The following is a 21,282-nucleotide window of genomic DNA, read 5'->3' on the forward strand; positions in this document are numbered from 1 at the left end:
TCACTGATCTTTTACCCAGCTTTTATGACCAAAAATGCAATGAAGGTGCAGCTGAAACTGTGTTCTTGGTTAGTAGCAAGGGGATACAGCATCCTCCAAGATGTGCTCTTCCTTCCAATGTTAACAATACGTGCTGTATTTTAAATGGTCTGCTTCCTGCAGAATATGTTTCACACCCAAAACAACCGCCATTAGCATTTTAATTTATTTCCATCTCATCATTTGTTCACATATTTTTCAAAACCGAGCTGTGGTCGTATATGTACAGATATGCTTAATTTTATATCACACTTTTTATACTTAACTGGCTTGTCTTAAGCATTTTCCCATGTTGTAATATAGTCAGATGTGCTAACTTTGAAATGTGCTTCTTATATAGATCTGCAACTATGTGGGACCTGCAAAGGTTATTGTTCAGTTGGTCACAAATGGAAAAAACATCCACCTGCATGCACACAGCCTGGTGGGAAAACACTGTGAGGATGGCATCTGCACTGTAACTGCTGGACCCAAGGACATGGTGGTCGGGTAAGTGAGGGTGTATGATGTGGTGGAAGGGAGGTGCACATCAAACATGGCAGCCAGGGAACAGGCCCTTTTTATTAAGGGTCTTTCCAAGACCCTCAGAGAGCCCCAGAAAATGAAAATTTGAGCTCTCACTTGGACTCCGAGGACTCCAAAGAGTAAGGTGCCCACTTGTCTGGATTTCCCTGATACAACCCACTTTGTACCTGTTGTCCTGGCCTAATTATTTATAGCACCCCCTTTCACTCTCAAAAGTGGCCCAGTTTGGATGATAAATTATGCAGTCACTTGACCTATGAGACATGTGTGCCACTTTTAGCAATGTTTTCCTTCTGGAAATAAGGATAAGGACAAATTAGAAGAAAACTGGCTATAGCAGAAATCAACACTTTATGGATGATTTCATACCTTTGGTGATTCCCTTAATGAACTATTGATTCTCGATTTACAGTGTGAACATGTTGAGCATGAAGTGGATAGGTAAATATTATTTCAGTTCTGTGTTGCTTAGAAAGTGTGCACAGAAATGATAAGGGCTTAATTTCCCAAACATACAAACAGCTCATTCAACTCAACATCAAAATAACAAACAACCGGATTAAAAAATGGGCAGAGGACCTGAATATACACTTCTCCAAAGAGGACTTGCAGGTGGCCAACAGGCATATGAAAAGATTCTTGATCTCGCTGAGTGTCAGGGATGCAGATCAATACCACAGTGAGATGCCACCTCACACCTGTCAGAATGGCTGTCATCAAAGAGAACACAAAGAACAAATGTTGGTGAGGGTGTGGAGAAAAGGGAACTCTCAAACACTGTTTGTGGGGATGTAAATTGGTGCAGCCACTGTGGAAAACAGTATGGAGGTTTCTCAAAAAACTAAAACTAGAACTACCATATGACACAGCAATTCCACTCTTGGGTAAATATCCAAAAAACCCAAAACACTAATTCAAAAAGGTACATGCACCCCAGTGTTCATAGCAGCATTATTTATAATTGCCAAAATATGGAAGCACCCTAAGTGTCTATCAACAGATGAATGAATAAAGAAGATGTGGTATATGTATATATATATGATGAAGATGTGTGTATATACATATACACAATAGAATACTACTCAGCCATAAAAAAGGATGAAATTTTGCAGCAACATGGATGGACCTGGAAGGTATTATGCTAAGTGAAGTAAGTCAGACAAAGACAAATACTGTATGATATCACTCATGTATGGAATCTAAAAAATAAACTAGTAAGTATAACAAAAAGGAAACAGATCCACAGATAATAGAGAACAAATGAGTGGGGAGAGGGGGAAGGGGGGAGGGGCAATATAGGAGTAGGGGATTAAGACGTACAAACTACTAGGTATAAAATAAGCTACAAGGATATATTGTACAAATGGGGAATACAGCCAGTATTTTATAATAACTAAAGAGTATAACCTTTAAAATTTTTGAATCACTATATTGTACACCTGTAACATATAATATTGTACAGCAACCATACTTCAATTTTTTTTTAAAGTGTGTACAACCAAGGATTATAAATTTGTCTTGGCATTCATTAGACTTGAAATGTAAATACAAAGAGACATATTCATTTAAGGGTTGGTCAGAGAGATAAAACAAGCCATTTTTAATGAATGAAGTATTATAGAAATAAATTCAATTCAAAAGAAATTTTTAATTAAATTTGTCTAATTTTCAGGAATATCTTTCAGGGCTTCCTAATACTGGTTTAAATAGTTTACAGTAAAATCCCAGTTAATCTAGACTGTTCACTCAAAAGAAAGGAATTGTTTAAATCAACTATAATTAAGCTGATGGTAACATTTCAGGCTTTGAATTCTGATCAGGTTTCAAGTTGGCTGTTATTGGGGAGGTTGAACTTTCATGTTCCTTGGTATTTCTTTGTTTGACTGTTAAAATTTTCAAGTGTGAAAAACCTAGAGAGCTTTCTTTTAAGTCACTAAAATCTGATTCTTTTGATGTCAGAGAAAAAAAAAAACTCTAGATTGGAGGAAGAAGCCTAAATTGATTTGAAAAATTCAACTATGCTTTAAATGACCTTGTTTCAACATCCTCTTGAAAGGCTGGCCCGTTTCCTCTTGTGTGTCACAGTTGGTCATCGTTTGTTTTGGAATACCCTTACAGTTCCTGACTGACCTATGAGAGCTTTGAAATGCAGGGTAATTGTCAAAGAGTTTCGGCCTAATTGATCACGTAGTGTCTCTGCAGATTTACTCGAGTAGGCTACTGTCAGTACGAAGTGTATATTCTCTTTGGTCCTGTTTAATGTGTGTGATAATCATATCCTTCAGAGGAAATTATACATGAAGTTTCCCTACTAACAATATTTGTTATTATAAACATTCCAGTATGGTATCTGTAATTTGGTGTTTCTGTGGTTTGCCTTAGTAGTCTTTGAGGATTTGGGGAGGAACTAATGGTTATTTAATTTGGGACCTACAGCAGGAGTAAAAGTAAATTCCTTGTCTCCAAGGAAAGTGAGGAAATCTGTTACTCTCTTTTAGTGCTGGCATGAGGGGTTCGGTAGTTGGAATTCATTCATTCATTCATTCGTTCAACAGTTTGAGCATCTAAACTTGTACATGTGATCATCAAGATGTCTGGTCATAGCTCTGTGGGGTTTTCTAATACTGTGCAGTTTCACCAAGAAATGTAAGCAAGAGGATGCCACCTAAGAGTTACAGTAGACTCAGTAGCCTCTCCCATTCAGAGTGCTCTGTGAAACCTTGGTACTCCTTTTATAATTCGATTTTTAACTGAGAAACTTTTGCGTACAGTGTTTCCCCAAATGCAGTATTTCCTTCACGATTTCATTTGTCTCTCTTATTTTTTTTTAAGTTTCTAATGCCAGAACCTGTTGCATTTTAGTAGAAAGAGTCTCATGCTGGGGGTCTGGAAACCAGAATTCTGTTTCCAGTTCTGTCACTCACAACAGTAGGACTGGGGGCAATTTGCATGACTTCTTGGGGACTTTAATTTCTTCCCTTATAAAATCTGAATGTTAGGCTACAGAATCTACCTCCAGGCCCTTTACATCCAAATTCTACACTGAACTAACATTAGCTAATACTATGAAATAACATGAGCCAACTTGCCTCATGTGTATTTACAGGATATCAACGATTATTCTTATTTAGTTCTAACTTGTAGGTAAGAATAGCATATAGAGAAATTTAGGAAGATAGCCAGAGTTATTCCTTAGACTTGTCAATACTAGAAACAGAACCATGATAAGCAGTTTTCAATACAGTTTAGGTTAAGAGTATAAATTCATAAGCTGGGCATCAATCCAACACATCAAAAAAGATAAATGGAGGGACTTCCCTGGTGGTCCAGTGGTTAAGACTCTGCGCTCCCAATGCAGGGGCCACGCATTCGATCCCTGGTTGGGGAGCTAAGATGGTGCATGCCGGACTTGGTGTGGCCGAAAAGAAAAAAAAAAAAGGTATATGGAAAATGACATTGAGAAGATAAATAACTTCTAAATGATCAAAACCAAAAGAATGACCTTTCTTTGGAGTGTTTCTCTTCACTTTACTCTCAGCATGAGTTCTCAGTAAAATTTAATTTATATTTTCGAAGATATTTTCTTATCTATATTAAACTATTCATGTTTTAGATAACTAAGTCATGATTGTAAGTTTGATTGGTTTAATTTGAGGGGCTTGTCCTTTTAACTTCTTTTAGTTAGCTTTAATTTTGACTTTTTATTTCCTACTCACTTATTTAGTTAGTCCTTCGTGCCTGTCCTCATAAAAATAATCTTTGGTGTTTTATTTTCTATCCTGAATATCAGCAGTTTGTTTCAACAGCATTTTAGTTCTCTGAAATTTGCATTCAATGGAAACTGTTACTTGACTTTGCTTTAAGCCACCTTCCTCACCAATAATCACCACACCCTCTGCTTGCTTCCTGGCAGCCCTGATTTAGAGAGATGTGAAGTTTTTCTTTTTTTTAAACTAGTATTTCCCGCATATACCAATGGTAAGCACTCGAAGTAGATATAGAAATATAAAAATGCAAAACAGAAGCAAGTCTTCCCTCAATGAACTAATGCAGATCATATTAAACTGCTATTTTTGTAGATGCAAGAACAGTTAGCTACTGGCAGTTTCATATGGTTCAACCTTAATGCACAGAAAAGGAGCTGTTTGGAGAAAATGGACAAGGTCTGGACTGAGATTGGAAGTATCCAACTTCCAAACCTAGGGTGTGTATTGTGAGTCAAGGGCTGCTTTTAAATCTCAGGCTAGCCGTGAAGTCAATATTTGAGTCTGGAGGTGAAGAAAGGCCAGATGGAGGAGGCACTTTAGAATCCCAGCCCAAGGACCTGGGGATTTGAACCTAGCCAAAGGGCAGAGGCAGTTCCCAGACGATCATAATGATGGCAGCATCTGGCACAGTGTAGAGGTTTTCAAACCTGGCTGCTAATTAAAGTCACCTTTGGTCACTTTGTAAAAATACTGATGCCAGGCCCTACTTCCAGAGATCCTGATCTCATTGCCCTGTCTCATCGTGTAGAGCAGTGGTTCACAGACTTCAGGGGCCATCAGAATCACCTGGAGGGCTGGTTAAAACATGGATGGCTGAGCGCCACCCTCAGCGTTTCTGATTCAGTAGGGTTGGGATAAGGCCCACGAATTTGCATTTTAATAAATTCTTGGGTGATACTGATGCTGCTCGTCTGGAGAGTATACTTTGAAAACCACTGATGTGTAAGAATATGGCATTTTGAGTAAGAAACAGGACTGTAGTCCCAGTCCCGTTACTAACCCATTATTAACTGTGATAACCTGTCTTTCTAAAAATTTTTGAAATTAATTTAAATACTGTAACAGTCACCCTTTAAAGTATACAGTTCTGTGAGTTTTGATAAATACTCATATAATCACCACAATTAAGGCGTAGAATAGTTTTATTCCCTCCCTCCATCCCCCATCCTGAAAATCCCTGTGTGACCCTTTGGAGTCAGGTTCCCCCCCAACTCTAGGCACTGGCAACCTCTGATCTGTTCTACCCCCATAGTTTTGCCTTTTCCAGAATGATATGCAGATGCAATCCTACAATATGTAGCCTTTTTGGGTCTGACTTGTTTCACTTAGCATAATGTATTTCAGATTCCTCCAGATTGCTGAGTCTGTCAGTAGTTTATTCCTTTTAGTTAATAAGTACTGTTGCATTGTTGCATTGTGTTGATATATCACAGTTTATCCACCTGTTGAAGGACATCTGGTTTGTTTCCAGTTTTTCAGAACAAAGCCACCTTTTGTGTGAACATAAGTTTTCATTTTTCTTGGCTTGGGTAAATACTGAGGAGTGGAATTGTAGGGATGTGTGCTAAGAGTATGTTTATCTTGATAAGAAACTGCCAAATCGTTGGACTTCCCTGGTGGTCCGGTGGTTAAGACTACTCCAGGCTTCCACTGCAGTGGGAACGGATTCGATCCCTGGTCAGGGAAGTTCCACGTGCCGCATGGTGTGGCAAAAAAAAAAAAAAAAGAGGAAGAAAAAGAAACTGCCAAGTTGTTTTCCAAAGTGGCTGCACCATTTTGCATTCTCACATGTTAACATTTATGATCCTTGTTTTTTTCTGTTTTTTATCCTAATAATGTCTGCTCTCATTTTTCTTTTGCACTTTATTATAGAAATTTCCAAACATATACAAAAGTAGAAAGAATAGCATAGTGAGCCTTCGTTGTATCCGTCACCCACCTTCAACAGTTAATTATTATGTGGCCAGTCTTGATTTAAATGTACTCCTGCCTAGGTAACTTTGTCACTGATATCTGATTTAGTTCCATTGTGGTAAGAGAATATTTGGTATCATTTGATTCCTTTTAAATATATTGAGGCTTGTTTTATGGAGGGAATATGGTCTTGTCTTTTTTTTAAGTCAGTCCTTTTTTTTAAAAAATTATTTATTTATTTATTTTTGACTGTGTTGGGTCTTCGTTTCAGTGCGAGGGCTTTCTCTAGTTGCGGCAAGCGGGGGACACTCTTCATCGCGGTGCACGGGCCTCTCACTATCATGGCCTCTCTTTTTGCGGAGCACAGGCTCCAGACGCACAGGCTCAGTAGTTGTGGCTCACGGGCCTAGTTGCTCCGCGGCATGTGGGATCTTCCCAGACCAGGGCTCGAACCCGTGTCCCCTGCACTGGCAGGCAGATTCTCAACCACTGTGCCACCAGGGAAGCCCTGGTCTGTCTTGGTAAATGTTCCTGGTGCACTTCAAAAAGAATGTTTAGTCTGATCAGATTGAACGCATGTTCTGTAAATGTCAGTTGGGTAAGGTTGTTTGTTCAAAGCTTTTCTCTCCTTACTAATTTTCTCTCTACTTGTTCTATTAATTATTGAGAGAAGATTATTGAAATCTGACAGTATTCATAAATACATCTATTTCTCTTTTCAGTTCTATAAGATTTTGCTTCTTGTATTGTGAAGCTCTTTTATTAGATGCATAAAAATTTAGGATTCTTACGTCCTCTTAATTGATCCCTTTATCATTATGAAATGACCTTCTTTTTTATTCCTGGTAATATTCTTTGCTCTGGAATTTACCTTGACTGAAACTAATATAGTTACTTCAGCTTTCTTTTGAATAATGTTAGCTTGGAACATTTTTTTCCCCATCCTCTTAGTTTTAACCTTTTTGTGTGTTTATATTCAAAGTAAATATGCACTGCATATAGTTGGGTCTTACTTTGTATTCCGTCTCACATACTCTGTCTTTTAGTGGGGTGTTTAGGTGACTTTTATTTAATATGATTACTGATATGGCTGTGTTTAAATCTGCCCTCTTGCTGTTTGTTTTCTGCTTGTCATATCTATTCTTCATTCCCCCTTCCCCTGCCTTCTTTTAGATTAATTGATTATTTGTCATTTCATTTATCTCCTTTTAGATTTATACCTCTTTGTATTTTTTAGCCATTGTTTTAGGTTTATACTATACATCTTTAACTTATCATAGTCTACCTTCAAGTAGCATTATACCTCTCTATGTATAGCATGTTAACAGTATATTTTCATTTCCCCTCTCTTGACCTTTGTGCTATTATGTCATATATTTTACATCTGCATATGTTGTAAATCCCACCGTATATTGTTTTTTATTTTTGCTTTAAATCATCAGTTATCTTTTAAAGAAACTTTTAAATAAGGGAAAGAAAGTATTTTATACTTACCCATGTGTTGACGTCCTTTAATTTTTCTTATACCACTGGTGTGCTGCTGATAAATTCTTTCAGTTGTACATCTTAAAGTCTTTATTTTGTTTTTGTTTTTCAAAGATATTTTTGAGGAGTATAGAAATACAGGTTGACACAGTTTTTCTTTCGTGTCCTTAAAATATGCTGCTTCACTGTCTTCTGGCTTGCCTTGTTTCCAAAAAGAAGTCTCCTGTCATTCTTACCTTTATTCCTCTGTACATAGTGTGTCAGTTTTTTTCTCTGTCAGCTTTTCAGATTTTCTCTTCATCGCTAGTTTTCAGCAGTTTGATTATGATAAGCTTTAGTGTTATATTCTTCATGTTTCTTGTGCTTTGTGGTTCACTGAGATTCTTGGATCTCTGGGTTTATAGTTTTTATTAAATTTTAAAACTTTTCGGCCATTATTTTTTAAAATATTTTTTCCATCCACTCCTCTCTTTTCTCTTCTGAAACATCAACCTCATGTATATTTGGCCATTTGAAATTATGCCACAGCTCATTAATGATCTCTTCTTTTTAAAATTTTTTTCATCTTTTCAGTTTCATTTCAGATAGTTTTTTTACTGTGTCCTCAAGTTCACTAATTTTTGTCTGTACTGTCTAATATGTTCTTAATCCCATCTGGTGTGTTTTTCTTCTCAGACGTTGTAGTTTTCATCTCTATGGGTTTTGAGGGGGGGGTCTTTTTTATATCTTCCATGCCTCTCCTTCGCATACTAATGCTTTCTTCTCGACTATATGGAGTATATCTCTCATAGCTTTTCCATGTACTTACCTACAAATTCTGTTTTCTGTCTCATTTCATTTCTGGATCTGTTTCTATTGAATGATTTTTTTCCTCGTTATATTTTCCTGTTTCTTTGTATGCCTGGTAATTTTTGATTGGATGGTAGACATTTTGAATTTTGGATTGTGGGTAGTTGGATTTTTTATTTTCTATGCATCTAAATATTTTTGAGCATTGGGATGGAGTTAAGTTTGGGAATAGCTTGATCCTTTCTAGACTTACTATTAAGCCTTTTTAGGGAGACCAGAGCAGCCTTCAGTCTAGGGTTAACTTGATGCCATTACAAAGGCAATACCTTTCTGACTGTACACCCTAACACTTCGTGTATCACAAGCTTTCTTGAACTATTCTAGCCCTGTGTGTGCTCCAGGGGCTGTTCTGCCTGTGCTTCTGATTGTTCTTTTCCCAGCCTTGGGTCATTTCCTCACACACATGCTCTGAGTGTCTCTCGGTATGTGGTTCTTTCTTCTCAGGTATCGGCCTGTGAATTCTACCCTTGTTGACCTCCTTTGTCTCCTAAACTCAGGGAGGTCAGCAGGCCCTGTTTGGGCTCCCCCTTCCTTACTGCAGCCTGGAAGCTCGCTCTAGATATTAAGGCAGCATAATTTTAGAATTCACCTTATTTGTTTTCCTTTTCTTAAGGCTCACTGTCCTATGCCACCTATTGTTCAGTGTCTGAAAACTATTTTTTCATATGTTTTTTGTTGTTTAAAATGCGAGGTTCAATCGGTCTGTGTTGCTCTATCATTACCTAAGGTAGAAGACTGACTTCTGTATTGTTTCATTTATTTCCAGAGTAAATCCATTATTCACATAATGAAAAATACAGATGATGACTTTTCACAGAGATTAAATTAGATAATATACATGAAAAGCACTTTCTAGGTGGTAAAGTGCTGCACACGTGTTTATCATTGCTGTTACCTAGAAGATCAGCCTCGTTTTCCTGTAGTTATGGGTGGTGTCTGTATAGGAGTAAAGCCTAAAAGGCCAAAATACGGAGGTGTTGTTTCTGAAAATCCCCCTGTGCCTCCATGCATACCAATGTGTCATACTGCGTGTTTTTCTGTGCTGGATTAATTCATGCATTTATTTATCCAGTAGACATTTATTAAGCACCCAGGTCTCTAGTCACTGGATATCTCTGCTCTCAAGGGGCTTATATTCTGTATTTTCTTTTCGGTGTCTGCCTCCGCTGTCCTACTTTTTTTCATCACTGTCTGTACACCTGTATCATTTCATCTCTGGGCCTCTGTATGAGTGCTCATCTCATTCAGCCTTCACCTCCTATGTTTTCTTTCCCTAGTTTATCTAGTTTTCCAACATTATCTTCTTTATTTCATTTGATCCAATTATCATAATATTTCTATCTTTCCTCTAATATTCCCGCTAATATTTTTTTTTCTTTCTGAGTAAAAGCCAGAGGAAAAGAAGAGTCCTTACAAAAGCTTACAAGGCTTTAAAAGAACGGTGCCCCACTTATCTCTTTGAACTCCTTACTTACTTCTGACCCCTTGTTCATCTCACTCCAGCCACACTGGCCTGTTTGCCATTGTTGTCTTGTGGACACCAGGCATGATCCTACCTCAGGGTCTTTGTACTTGCTGTTCCTTCCACCTCAAATGTTCTTTTTCCATATATCCATGTCTCACCCCCTACTTCCTTCAAGTCTTTGTTCAGTTGACATCTTTTCAGTGAGGCCCTGTCTGGCCTCTTCCTATTTTTAAGTGCCGTGCCTTCTACTACTGCCTTTCCTCTTCCCCATTCCTACTTTATTTTTCTTGGTAACACTTTTTACCTTTTAAATTATAAAATTTACTTGTTTGTTTCCTCTCTGTTGTTGCACTAGCATATAAACTCCATGAAGGTAGGGATTCCTTTACTGTTGACAGAAGCACCCAGGACGCTGCCTGGTACTAAGGAGCAAAATAAATATTTGTTGACCGAATGAGTCTCCTTGGTAAAGTGCTGTTTTGTTTGTTTGTTGTATTACATTTATTGAATACACTTCTTTGTTTCATGTACTTTATTTTAAAACATGAATGGCTGGAGCAGTTTATATATTTAAAGATCCCTTTAATTGCTTTAATTAGCATATTAACATATTTTGTTTTATGGATATGTAGGCTTCACAATATAAAAAGTTATCCATCCTTGATTGAAGGTATACCTCAAGACTGAGTACATGTAGAGTTGGACATTCTAGTGGTCATAAATAATTCCAACCTTAGAGACAGCCCAGGAGGAGATGGGACTCCTGGTAGACATTAAATCCCGTCTAGAAACCCAGGGATGAGCCAAAAGAAAAAAAATCTTCTAAATATAGTATTTTGCATATTCTTTTTTAAAAAGTTAGAAAAGTTAGTATATTTGGAATTAAAATTTCTTTTCATACAACTCTCCTAGAAAAATACTTTAAAATGAGTCTAGGTAAAACTTTCTTATTAAGATGTGTATACCCCACTCCCTTATTCATAATTTGCAAGTCTAGTATGCTTTGAAAACGAAAAGATTTTTCTAATTTTACCACAGACTGATTTGGTGGCAAAACCCAGCCTGACATGATGTGCAGCTGGTTATAGTCTTTATTATTCCATTTGGTGAGTCTGCTTTGTATGTTTCACTGCAGAAATAGTAATGTGTTTGAGGGCCGGTGATTGAGGGCCTGTGCATTTTTTCTCAATCCATAGCTAAGGTAAAACAGGACTCTCTAGTCATTGACTGACTAATTCTGGTTTGTCGTTGCTGTTACTGTTTTTTCTACAGCTTTGCAAACCTGGGTATACTTCACGTGACAAAAAAAAAAGTATTTGAAACACTGGAAGCACGAATGACAGATGCATGTATAAGGGGCTATAACCCCGGACTTCTGGTGCATCCTGATCTTGCCTATTTACAAGCAGAAGGGGGAGGAGACCGGCAGCTCACAGGTGAGTATCACTCTCCCAGCCTTGCTCCTTTGAGAGCTCTGGCTCTCCTTGTCCTGTGTGTAGACCATGTGCTCATCTTATGCCCCAGGTTTCTCCTTCTCCTGGTCCGTACCCCAAGCTGCTCTCACCCTTTCCCTGCTCAGAAACCTTTGATGGCATCCTGCTACTTCTAGAATAAAATCTGTACCCCCATAGCCTGGCATACAAAGCCGGGCCTCAGCCCCCTTTCCAGCTTTATCGGAGGTCCCACCTGTACACACCTCTCCCCATCACCGCCCCCTGAACACTGATGCATACTCATACCTTTGTATGTGTCTTCCTCTACCTAAAACACCCCCCCGCCTTCCCTTTTCAACCTGTCAGGACCAATTCAGAATTCAAGACATGGTTCAAAGAACACCTGATCTGTTATACCTCCCCCAGCTCACCTTATTATAAGGAATCTTTCTTTCTTTGGGCTCTTCAGGCTCATTGTAAGCTATCCTCTTTATCATAAAAATGCTATGATTGTATGTTTTCCTGCCTTCACTTATATTTTTTTCTTTCAACCCTAATCCTTGTTCCACCACATATGCCATTTCTGCTTTTATGTGTTGTCCTTTCGTCTGGCCATCCTGTCACCAGCTCATACTCAGGCAGTCCAGAGACAATCATTTTCCCATTAGCCATGTTCTGTCTTCTGCTATTCATCCTCAAAACCTTCACATCATCTTTGAGTCCTCCTTTTCACCTCTGCTGCATCTCCAGTTCGTGGTGCAGCTGTTCTGTGCTCTCTGGGGTTCCCCTCCTTACTCCATTTTTTGATGCTCTGTCTCTGTCCCTCCCCACTTCTAATCTAGTTTACACCCTGTGGCCAGATGGATCTTACTGAAGCCTACAGGTCACCACTACTCAGTGTCTCCCTGTTGCGTCCGGAATCCAAATTCCATACCCTGGCATTTTAGGCCTCCCAAGAGCTAGCCCCAATCTGCATTTTTGACTTTGTTTCCCACTACATCCCTTCTTGTCAAACTGAACTACACCATAGAAGCACAATTTCTCACTTTCTCTCTTTGGCACATTCTTTCCATTCCTGCTTTTTCCTCTTCCTGGGATGCCTTTTTTCATTCTCCTCCTAAGTTCAAGTTCTACCATCCTTTCAAGATTTAGAGCAATGCCTCTTCTGCTTCAAAGCCTCTGGATTCTCCCCTCCTTTGAAGTTTCATATCACTTCAACTGTAGCTCTTTTATAGTACTTATCACTTGAATTATCACCTCTTATGATATTGTAAGTTAAGTACGATTATGTCCATCAGTATGAAAGCTCCATCAGGAGGGAAGGCGCCCAGTGCAGTGGAGTCATTTGGCTCCTTAGAAACACTTGCTGAGCTGTACTTGCTTAGTGCCAGGTACTGTGCCGGGCACTGTGGGATGAATACAGTCCCTGTGCCCAGAGAGCTTTTGGAATACTTAATTTTCACATTCCTCCAGACGAGTGAGGCATGGTCAGGCTACTGCATTCCATTCCATCACATCCTTTGTGTCTTGGGACAGGGCAGGGGAAGATAGGAGAGAGGCAGTTTGACACACGCAGGACAGTTTTTACTGTGATCCAGAGAAAATGCAGGCCCTTTTTTGATGCCTTTACGTTTGGATGACATAAATAGATAATTCTTAAAATTGTATTAGCAATATGAAGAATTTCAAAAGAAAAAAAAATAGACTTTTATTTTAAGTTGATGTTCTTTATTTGAGCTTTATAAAAGCATCCTATCTAAAACGTTCACGCTTTACTCTTTCCCTGGGCATGAATGCCCCATGTTGTCTGGTCCTAGATCGGGAAAAGGAGATCATCCGCCAGGCAGCTCTTCAGCAGACAAAGGAGATGGACCTCAGCGTGGTGCGGCTTATGTTTACAGCCTTCCTTCCAGACAGCACCGGCAGCTTCACGAGGCGCCTGGAACCCGTGGTATCGGACGCCATCTATGATAGCAGTGAGTACCTGACTTCTGACAGGAGGCAGCTTGCTGTAAAGTCAAGAACAGACTTCCAGCCCGGCCCCGGCAGTTACTGACTAGCTCTGATTCCTGGGGCAAGTAACTTAATCACTTGGAGCCTCATATTTCTCATCTTACAAAATGAGAATACTGAAATTCAGCTTAAAACTTGATGTTGAGATTAAAAGTGAAATACTGTGAGGTGCTCGATAAATCTTCCTCAGATCACCGTTGTAGTCTTCTACGTGCAATGCCAAATCTCTTATTATTTATGAATTCCTTACTACGAGGATATATTGTTGGTGCTCTTAGATGAGAAGAGTATCTCAGTTGGGGCTCTGAAGAGAAGTTAGTAAAAGACACCTCTTATCCATTTTCATTCTTGCATGTTATAGCTTTATCAAGTTGGGAACATCAGGTTAACTAAGTGAGCAGTACAGATATTTCGTAGCTTCAAAATTCTATTTCAGTCTGTAGTTCCTGGAGTTTTTGAAAGAGTTTTACAGTGGTCTTCAGCATTTACCATGCAAATTTCTAATTTGGTATGCATGGGATTTATTAAACAGATATTTCCAAAAAGTCTACAAGGGCAGTATTTAGGCTCCTTGAAAGGTTATAGAGTTTGGTCTAAGTAGAGAACGCCATGCCCCAAGTACAACAACTAACTGATTTCTCTAATTTAAACATGTTTGAAGGGAAGTGAAAGCTTTATAAACTGATGTAGACTCGCATACCAAAGATCACTTTAAAATGCAGCTGTTGGAGCCAAAAAAAAAAGGGAAGCCTTATACTATTACCACACAAAACTTTTACCCCTTAACCACACAGAATTCTAATTTCGTTTGGGGAAAAGAAATATAACATCTTCATTTTTCTTTTCTGTAGAATAAAAATTAATAAATAGTTTTAGAAAACTGCTTCTCCTAAATTTCTAGGACTCTTGTAAATGGTATCATGGACATAAGTTTGGGGTTAAAGTCTTGACCTTATTGAAATTCCACACATCCATTAGCTTGGAACTTCCTGAAACATCAGAAAATTTCTTTCTCTTTCTCTATTAATCTCTCTTACTGTGTTAGTGGGAGAAACAAATACTGCTCCTTTGTGTCTCATCTGTTTTGGTGATAATGAATGAGCCATGCCCAAGAAGTGCTCTGAGGGTTTCAGAAGGCATTTTTGTTTTATTTATATCCTTGTTAAAGCAGTATGAGTGAAAGCATCTATTTAAACTTTCTTTAAGGTCCCTCATAGGAGGTTAGCATGTGAAGCTGAGGATAAATAATGAAGTTTGTTGTTTTTCTCCTGTGGACAGAAGCCCCCAATGCCTCCAACTTGAAAATAGTAAGGATGGACAGGACAGCTGGATGCGTAACTGGAGGGGAAGAGATTTATCTTCTCTGTGACAAGGTTCAGAAAGGTAAATATATGCTCTGATCTCCAGATGTGAAGTATAATTCTGAGTGTGTTTCTGAGTCACTTTTTGTCAGTGGGCCCAGTAATATCCCTCCTTGCCATAGAACTCCTTTTAAAAATTTATACATTTCCTCTCTTCCAAATTTAAGTTGTCCATGTTATTTTGTTAACCCAACTAATTCATTTTAAAATTTTCAACAGAAGTAAAGATAAATAAGAAAACAGTGACCATTGGAATCAGTGATGTTTCAGGGTTTTTATACTTTAAATTTTGGTATCTGAACTTTAAATAAATGAGTAATAGCCCATGCTTCACACACACACACACACACACACACACACACACACAGAATAAATGTTTTACATAGTGTAAAATTGTTTTTTGTTTATCTTACCATGCTTCATTGCAACACAGAGAGCTTCTCTGGATATCTTCACATGACACTATGATGTCATTTAAGAAAAAGAAAGAGAATAAGGACTATAGGGAAATTCTCAGAGCATATTCCTCTCATAATTTTCACTTTCAGAAAGGTTCTTGGCATTTATCTCTCACTAAATATAGCGCAAGATTGACAAGTCAGCAAAAGCTGAAGGAGATTGTGTTATTTTCTCAAGTTTCACTCATTTTTTAAATAAAATGATAGAAGGTATAGTATAATACAGATACACTCACTTCCATGACGGCAGCAGCAGGGCACGTGGCAAGAATCACGGCTTGCACGTGGCCCCAGGCAGTCTCGTCTTTCTGCAGCTTGTAGATCCTCAGGTGTAGGAGCTGTTTCAAGCGCACAGCCTTGAGAGAGTAAGGTGTTCTTGAGACCACCTGTACCAAATCTGTGACCGAACCCAGCGAAGACCTCTATATAAATGTTCAAGATTCCGGCAGCGCATGCGAAGACCTACTCTTTCAGCCACGGGCTGCTGGAGACAGCCTCGTAGACAAAGTGCTCCCGAGTCAGCCTGTTCTAGCTGAGCAGCTACTGAAGACCCTCGTAATCAGACTTCATAACGGAGACTGCCACATTCACTGCTGCGCGGCTCACAGCGTCTTGGTGCTCCGGCCGGGTGTCAAGCCTGAGCCTCTGAGGTGGGAGAGCTGACTCCAGCACATTGGACCACCAGAGACCTCCCGGCCCCATGTAATATCAATCGGCGAGGGCTCTCCCAGAGACCTCTGTCTCACCGCTAAGACCCAGCTCCACTCAACGACCAGCAAGCTCCACTTAACGACCAGCAAGCTCCAGTGCTGGATGCCCAATGCCAATCAACCAGCAAGAAAGGAACACAACCCCATCCATTATCAGAGAGGCTGCCTGAAATCATACTAAGTTCACAGACACCCCCAAACACACCACTGGACGTGGTCCTGCCCACCAGAAAGACAAGATCCAGCCCCACCCACCAGAACACAGGCACCAGTCCCCTCCACCAGGAAGCCTATGCAAGCCACTGAACCAACCTCACTCACTGGGGGAAGACACCAAAAACAATGGGAACTACGAACCTGCAGCCTGTGAAAAGGAGACCCCAAACACAGTAAGTTAAACAAAATGAGAAGACAGAGGAATAGGGAGCAGATGAAGGAGCAAGGTAAAAACCCACCAGACCAAACAAATGAAGAGGACGTAGGCAGTCTACCTGAAAAAGAATTCAGAGTAATGATAGTAAAAATGATCTAAAATTTTGGAAATAGAATAGAGAAAATGCAAGAAACATTTAACAAGGACCTAGAAGAACTAAAGAGCAAACAAACGATGAACAACACAATACATGAAATTAAAAATTCTCTAGAAGGAATCAATATCAGAATAACTGAGGCAGAAGAACGGATAAGTGACCTGGAAGATAAAATAGTGGAAATAACTACTGTAGAGCAGAATAAAGAAAAAAGAATGAAAAGAATTGAGGACAGCCTCAGAGACCTCTGGGACAATGTTAAACGCACCAACATTCAAATTATAGGAGTTCCAGAAGAAAAAGAGAAAAAGAAAGGGACTGAGAAAATATTTGAAGAGATTATAGTTGAAAACTTCCCTAACATGGGAAAGGAAATAGCCACACAAGTCCAGGAAGTGCAGAGAGTCACATACAGGATAAATCCAAGGAGAAACATGCCAAGACACATTAAACAAACTGTCAAAAATACAAAGAAAAAATATTAAAAGCAGCAAGGGAAAAGAAAGAAATAACATACAAGGGAATCCCCATAAGGTTAACAGCTGATCTTTCAGCAGAAACTCTGCAAGCCAGAAGGGGTGGCAGGACATATTTAAAGTGATGAAAGGGAAAAACTTACAACCAAGATTGCTCTACCCAGCAAGGATCTCATTCAGATTCAGTGAAGACATTAAAACCTTTACAGATAAGCAAAAGTTAAGAGAATTCAGCACCACCAAACCAGCTTTACAACAAATGCTAAAGGAACTTCTCTAGGCAGGAAACACAAGAAAGGAAAACAGCTATAAAAATAAACCCAAAACAATTTAGAAAATGGTAATAGGAACATACATATTGATAATTACTTTAAATGTGAATGGATTAAATGCTCCAACCAAAAGACAGGCTTGGGCTTCCCCTGGTGGCGCAGTGGTTGAGAGTCCGCCTGCCAGTGCAGGGGACACGGGTTCATGCCCTGGTCTGGGAAGATCCCACATGCTGCGGAGTGGCTGGGCCCGTGGGCCATGGCTGCTGAGCCTGCGCGTCTGGAGCCTGTGCTCCACAACGGGAGAGGCCACAACAGTGAGAGGCCCGCATACCGCCAAAAAAAAAAAAAAAAAAGACACAGGTTTGCTAAATGGATACAAAAACAAGACCCATATATATGCTGTCTACAAGAGACCCACTTCAGAACTAGGGACACATACAAACTGAAAGTGAGGGGATGGAAAAAGATATTCCATGCAAATGGAAATCAAAACAAAGCTGGAGTAGCAGTTCTCATATCAGACAAAATAGACTTTAAAACAAGAGACAAAGAAGGGAACTACATAATGATCAAGGGATCCATCCAAAAAGAAGATATAACAGTTGTAAATATTTATGCACCCAACATAGGAGCACCTCAATAACATAAGGCAAATGCTAATATCCATAAAAGGGGAAATCAGCAGTAACACAATAATGGTTGGGGACTTTAACACCCCACTTTCAGCAATGGACAGATCATCCAAAATGAAAATAAACAAGGAAACACAAGCTTTAAAGGACACGTTAAACAAGATGGACTTAATTGATATTTATAGGACATTCCATCCAAAAACAACAGAATACACTTTCTTCTCAAGTGCTCATGGAACATTCTCCAGGAGAGATCATATCTTGGGTCACAAATCAAACATTGGTAAACTTAAGAAAATTGAAATCGTATCAAGTATCATTTCCAACCACAACGCTGTGAGACTAGATATCAATTACAGGAAAAAATCTCTAAAAATCTCTAACACACATAGAGGCTAAACAATACTCTACTAAATAACCAAGAGATTACTGAAGAAATCAAAGAGAAATCAGAAAATACCTAGAAACAAATGGCAATGAAAACACGATGACCCAAAACCTATGGGATGCAGCAAAAGCAGTTCTAAGAGGGAAGTTTATAGCAATACAATCCTACCTCAAGAAACAAGAAACATCTCAAATAAACAACCTAACCTTACACCTAAAGCAATTAGAGAAAGAAGAACCGAAAAAACACGAAGTTAGCAGAGGGAAAGAAATCATAAAGATCAGATCAGAAATAAATGAAGAAGAAATGAAGGAAACAGTAGCAAAGATCTATAAAACTAAAAGCTGGTTCTTTGGGACAGTAAACAAAATTGATAAACCATTAGCCAGACTCATCAAGAAAAAAAGGGAGAAGACTCAGATCAACAGAATTAGAAGTGAAAAAGGAGAAGTAACAACGGACACTGCAGAAATACAAAGGATCATGAGAGATTACTCCAAGCAACTATATGACAATAAAATGGACAATCTGGAAGAAATGGACAAATTCTTAGAAAAGCACAACCTTCCAAGACTGAACCAGGAAGAAATAGAAAATATAAACAGACCAATCACAAGCACTGAAATTGAAACTGTGATTTAAAATCTTCCAACAAACAAAAGTCCAGGACCAGATGGCTTCACAGGTGAATTCTATCAAACATTTAGAGAAGAGCTAACACCCATCCTTCTCAAACTCTTTCAGAAAATTGCAGAGGAAGGAACACTCCCAAACTCATTTTACGAGGCCACCATCACCCTGATACCAAAACCGGACAAAGATGTCGCAATTAAAGAAAACTACAGGCCAATATCACTGATGAACATAGATGTAAAAATCCTCAACAAAATACTACCAAACAGAATCCAACAGCACATTAAAAGGATCATACACCACGATCAAGTGGGGTTTGTCCCAGGAATGCAAGAATTCTTCAATATACAGAAATCAATCAATGTGATACACCATATTAACAAATTGAAAGATAAAAACCATATGATTATCTCAATAGATTCAGAAAAAGCTTTTGACAAAATTCAACACCTATTTATGATAAAAACCCTCCAGAAAGTAGGCATAGAGGGAACTTACCTCAACATAATGAAGGCCATATATGACAAATCCACAGCCAACATCATTTTCCATGGTGAAAAACTGAAACCATTTCTACTAAGATCAGGAGCAAGGCAAGGTTGCCCACTCTCACTGCTGTTATTCAACACAGTTTTGGAAGTTTTAGCCACAGCAGTCAGAGAAGAAAAAGAAATGAATTCAAATTGGAAAAGAAGAAGTAGAACCATCACTGTTTGCAGAGGACATAATACTATACATAGAGGATCCTGAAGATGCTACCAGAAAACTACTAGAGCTAATGAATGAATTTGGTAAAGTAGCTGGTTACAAAATTAATGCACAGAAATCTCTTGCATTCCTATACACTAATGATGAAAATCTGAAAGAGAAATCAAGGAAACACTCCCATTTACCACTGCAACAAAAAGAATAAAATACCTAGGAATAAACCTACCTAAGAAGACAAAAGACCTGTATGCAGAAAACTATAAGACACTAATGAAAGAAATTAAAGATGACAAACAGATGGAGAGATATACCATGTTCTTGGATTGGAAGAATGAACATTGTGAAAATAACTATACTACCCAAAGCAATCTACAGATTCAGTGCAATCCGTATCAAACTACCAATGGTATTTTTCACAGAACTAGAACAAAAAAATTCACAATTTGTATGGAAACACAGAAGACCCCAAATAGCCAAAGCAATCTTGAGAAAGAAAAACGGAGCTGGAGGAATCAGGCTCCCTGACTTCAGACTATACTACAAAGCTACAGTAATCAAGACAGTACAGTAGTGTCACAAAAATAGAAATATAGATCAGTGGAACAGGATAGCAAGCCCAGAGATAAACCCACACACATATAGTCACCTTATCTTTGATAAAGGAAGCAAGAATATACAATGGAGAAAAGACAGCCTCTTCAATAAGTGGTGCTGGGGAAACTGGACAGCTACATGTAAAAGAATGAAATTAGAATACTCCCTAACACCATATACAACAACAAACTCAAAACGGATTAAGACCTAAATGTAAGGCCAGACATTATAAAGCGGGAAACATAGGCAGAACACTCTTTGACATAAATCACAACAAGATCCTTTTTGACCCACCTCCTAGAGAAATGGAAATAAAAACAAAAATAAACAAATGGGACGTAATGAAACTTACAAGCTTTTTCACAGCAAAGGAAACCATAAACAAGACCAAAAGACAACCCTCAGAATGGGAGAAAATATTTGCAAACGGAGCAACTGGGAAAGGATTAATCTCCAAAATCTACAAGCAGCTCATGCAGCTCAATATCAAAAAAATAAACAGCCCAATCCAAAAATGGGCAGAAGACCTAAAAAGACATTTCTGCAAAGAAGATATACAGATTGCCAAGAAACACATGAAAGGATGCTCAACATCACTTACCATCAGAGAAATGCAGATCAAAACTACAATGAGGTATCACCTCACACTGGTCAGAATGGCCGTCATCAAAAAATCTACAAATAATAAATGCTGGAGAGAGTGTGGAGAAAAGGGAACCCTCTTACACTGTTGGTGGGAATGTAAATTGATACAGCCACTATGGAGAACAATATGGAGGTTCCTTAAAAACTACAAATAGAACTACCATATGACCCAGCAGTCCCACTACTGGGCATATACCTTGAGGAAACCATAATTCGAAAAGAGTCATGTACCACAATGTTCATTGCAGCACTATTTACAGTAGCCAGGACATGGAAGCAACCTAAGTGTCCATCAACAGATGAATGGATAAAGGAGATGTGGCACATATATACAATACAATATTACTCAGCCATAAAAAGAAATGAAATTGAACTATTTGTAGTG

General features: G+C 38.7%; 1 protein-coding gene across 7 annotated transcripts in view; it reads left to right on the forward strand.

Annotated features, from left to right (window-relative positions):
- The window catches only part of NFKB1 (nuclear factor kappa B subunit 1), a 122,054-nt gene that overhangs the window by 64,780 nt on the left and 35,992 nt on the right, over window positions 1-21,282 (forward strand). For 6 of the 7 annotated variants that reach the window (XM_027117017.1, XM_027117015.1, XM_027117011.1 and 3 more), the window contains 4 exons: window positions 380-528; window positions 11,317-11,480; window positions 13,295-13,453; window positions 14,769-14,873. In XM_027117017.1, coding sequence (XP_026972818.1) covers window positions 380-528; window positions 11,317-11,480; window positions 13,295-13,453; window positions 14,769-14,873 — 577 coding nt within the window. Of the gene's footprint in view, window positions 1-379; window positions 529-1,143; window positions 1,309-11,316; window positions 11,481-13,294; window positions 13,454-14,768; window positions 14,874-21,282 lie in introns of those variants that run through there. The other variant, XM_027117016.1, reaches the window with a different exon arrangement.

This window comes from Aethalodelphis obliquidens, unplaced genomic scaffold (genome assembly GCF_003676395.1).
Source record: "Aethalodelphis obliquidens isolate GAN/ISIS:26980383/991018 unplaced genomic scaffold, ASM367639v1 scaffold17, whole genome shotgun sequence".
Taxonomy (NCBI): Eukaryota; Metazoa; Chordata; class Mammalia; order Artiodactyla; family Delphinidae; genus Aethalodelphis; species Aethalodelphis obliquidens.